Consider the following 3949-nt stretch of genomic DNA (forward strand, 5'->3'; position numbering starts at 1 on the left):
GGGGGGGGGGGGGGGGAATCAGCATTTAAACAAGAGTTGAACAAACTATTTTCACAGCTGACATTTTAATTCCTCATTGCATTATATAATATTTATATTAATTACACCTGGGCTTTTCCTTCTATAACAGGAAAACATGGCTACTGTAAACGCAACTTTATTTAAATCACCTTTCACAAAAACATGCAGCCTGCGTGCTTCACACCGCCAAAGTGAAACGAGAGATAAAGAAAGCATTAAAAAAAAAAATATGCAAGAAACAAACTAAATGTAAAGGAATAAAAATATAATCTAATATCAGGAAAACGAGTGTAAAGAAAAAAGTGAATAAAATGTAATAGCTATTACATAACTCCTGATTAAATTCCAGATTTAAACGAGAAGTCTTTTATTTGTATGCACCAGAAAGACAAAACCCTAGGTAGTACAAAAAGGCCTTTGGGAACGATTGCATTACATAAGTTTCTATAGTCTTGCTTTTTTTTTTTTTTTTTTTTGATATCTTGACCATTGATGTGTTTACGATCAGCAAAATGATCACATGTGGGTTTTTTTACACCGCTGTAATGTTGCAAGAAAACCAATATTGCTTTTACGTACCAATATGGACTGTATTTACAAAAAAATACATAAAAATACAGCAGGAGTGCAGCAGCCATGAGCTCGAGCCAAACCAGGTACAGTGAGGGAAATAAGTATTTGAACACGTTGCTATTTTGCAAGTTCTCCCACTTAGAAATCATAGATGGATGGATGGATGGATAGATAGATAGACAGATACTGTAGATGTTTATTGATCCCAAGAAAAATGGGAAATTCCAGTGTTCCAGCAGCAAAATCAGTCACAAAGCACAGAATATAAATATAAATGAAATACTAGGAAAAATATACATACATACAATATACATGAAATAATATGAATAAAGTAAAAAGAACATATTTGAATATGTACAGGATGGGGAAACAAATGTGCAACTGCTTAAATAATATGCTAAAATGTTAAAATGTATGCTAGATGTAAATAAACCAGTTGTGCAGGTTGCATTAGTGTGCTGCCCAAAAGTCTCTGCTGGACCAGTGGGGGGTGGAGAGGGTGGAGCTGCTCCTCTGGTGGACCAGTGGGCAATACACGATGTATTACATCTGAGGAAATGGAAACCAACCTTGTAAACAAAGGCTGGGAGGTTAAAAATGAAGTATAAGTACATGCAGTATAAGTACACTATACAGCAATGGTGGAATGTAACTAAGTGTGTTTAATTTTGGGGGAATTCTCTCCCTTTTTATATTATTTTATATTATTATGATTTATTATTTTTTTTACTTTTATTACACTACATTTATTTAATAACTTTATTTTTTTTTTATTCGGATTTTAAAAACAAGATGTAATCTGATGAATTATGATTTCGTAATACAGGTTAAGCTAACAGTGTAAGTATAATTAATAAAATTCGCTCCAAAAGAAATGTAAGATGTGAAAATAAGAAAATAAAAAAAATAAAAAAATTGTAAATAATACAAACAAACACAAATGGTCTTTGATTTTAATTTTTTTTAACCGCAGTTGCCCTTGAAATCGTGAGAAAAAGGTTACGTTCATAAGATATCGCGAGACCAGCGGAGAAATACGAACGGGCGAAGGAGACCGCCCGAAAAGTCCCGAACTGTTTACACTTGTGTGTCGCCCCCCTCCTTCCTCTCCTTTTTCCATCATGGCTGCTGTGTCTACTCTCTCAAGTAACGCTCAGATTGGACACTGACTCGATTTCCACCTTCCAGTGCCTCGTAACTTTTGGTGTACGTCAACTTCGCTTGGATGCAAATCACAATCTACACCTCGTTGTTGCCCCTGGTTTCCGTTAGTGGGATAACCTTCACCAATCACTGCCTCCACTCGGCCTTCTTTTTACCCCCAAAACAACCAACTGCCAGCCGACAACAGCTTCCAGGGCAATGGTTTAACTCAGTTTCCCCCCTCCATGAACGATGTGTGAAAACTGCGCCGAGCTGGTGGAGGTTTTAAATGAAAGTAAGTGCGTTTTATTTCACATTAACGCTACAAGAGACGATGCTAAAACTAGCTAGCTGCTTGGTGTTAGCATCGCTGTCCACTGAAGCTTGATGTTAGCTAGCTCTGGTGGCTAGCTAGCTAGCTAAATATAACTTTGTGTGTTTTCGTGATTAGCCCTTTCTATCCAGACGTTTTGTAGCCTAAATGACATTGTTTTTGTGTGGTTGTGTAGCCGGTGACAGTTACGTTTTCGTGTCGGACCGTGTCGGTTTTGACGTAAAAAGCCATTTTCCCATTACAAATTGGCTTTTTTTTGGGGCCTGTCTGTCAAACACTCCTCACACAACTCTCACAAGCTAACTCCCTATAAATCGACTCAAAATCGCATCACCTCGGTCGGTTTTGTAGGTGACATCGCACCCATTTCTTAAAATACTTCCACACTGTTAAACACAGCACACGTGAGCCATCTTTAATGATGATACGTGGTGCTAAATCACGGCTTTGGACGGATTTTTTGGGGGGGAGTTAGCTTGAGTTAGCTTAGCTACACAGCCTGACTTTGTTTGATGTGTTTGTCAGGTCAGTCTGCTAGCTGTCCACTCCGCTGCCACCCATTGTGTCGGGGTCGGTTTACATTCACATTCACAGTTCAAAAATACACTGCTAACCCCTCAAAAACACGCTTAATGTTACAGACACGGAGGTGTTGATGGAGGCTTTCTTGTGTGTGTGTGTGTTTTTTTTATCGAGTCTGTTAAATGTTAGTAAGCTAGCATTGCAAATGTAATGGCCACAACGAGGCGCATATTTGGGCACAATGTTAATCCCCGGTAGCTTGTGCATGTTTTTCGGGCCCGATGTCGGGTGCAACGTCGGCCTCACTCCTCGCTGGATTCGGTTGCAAAAATTAGATTAGTGCGAAGTCTCGTTTCACACGCAGGGCTAACGTCAACCTAAGCCAGCTAATGTAAATACAAGGTGGCTTTTATAGCTACAAGTTAGCCGCTGGTCCGGGCGTGCTAACCGGGCCTTGCTGCACTTTAGGGCTGCCTGTAAGACACGGAACAAAGCCTTTTTGTGTTTTATAACACCATTTGTAAAGCCGTTTCCATGCAGCTTTGACCTTTTTTTTTTTTTTTTTTCGTTTTCCTGTGTGTGTTCAGCCCATTGTTTGCGTGCGTGTGTGTGTGTGTGTGTGTGTGTGAAGGCAAAGCTCCTCCTGCAGACTCTGTAGGAATCCACTTTAACACTCAGTCCTGCACCTGCCTGTTGCATGGTAGCACTAACTTCAACAAGTCACAGGGTACCCAAAACATATCCTGCCAAGTTCTTTTTGACAAGTTGTCCGTTTGTTAGGGATAAACCCCTTTTGGGGCTGGTGTGTGTGTGTGTGTGGTATACACACATTTATGTGTCAAATTGAGTTGTGGCCACCTGTTTTTTGGAAAAAATAGCATCATTATGGTTAGGACTAAAAGTATGTGCAATTAAACAAAAACAACTCACAGACAAATTGACTCTTAATTGTATACAGTTGCAACTTAACAGGGACACTTTAACATGTGGCAACTGCAATTTTACTTAAATCACAAAAATGACTAGCTCAATATCTGCAGACCCTCAACAAAAAACAAACAGTAATCCCTTTAATGTTTTTAAATTTTTAATGAATAATGGTACAAAAATGCACCAGTGCATGTCAGTGTACAGCATAGAGTCCGTGTCTCTACGTACGGGGCGGATAGTTCCTACGTGAAACTGCTTCCAACCAGGTCTGTGGATCATGGGAAACCCACACCAAAACAATATAGCCTGGTCCAGGGTTCAACCCTAATGTCAAGGAAAAAAGGTCTGAATAAAAGAGACTTCAGATACAGTATTAGGGGACCACTAAGGTCTATATAAAGAGACTTCAGATACAGTATTAGGGGA

At 39.5% G+C, this 3949-nt stretch overlaps 1 protein-coding gene across 1 annotated transcript in view; it reads left to right on the forward strand.

The window, feature by feature from the left end:
* The first annotated feature begins 1674 nt into the window (after positions 1-1674).
* Positions 1675-3949, forward strand: part of usp34 (ubiquitin specific peptidase 34) — an 81641-nt gene continuing 79366 nt past the window's right edge. The window contains 1 exon segment of the mRNA XM_034884239.1: positions 1675-2032. Within this exon segment, the coding sequence (XP_034740130.1) occupies positions 1990-2032 (43 nt within the window). The 5' untranslated portion in view covers positions 1675-1989.

This window comes from Etheostoma cragini, chromosome 2, assembly GCF_013103735.1.
Source record: "Etheostoma cragini isolate CJK2018 chromosome 2, CSU_Ecrag_1.0, whole genome shotgun sequence".
NCBI classification, from domain to species: Eukaryota; Metazoa; Chordata; class Actinopteri; order Perciformes; family Percidae; genus Etheostoma; species Etheostoma cragini.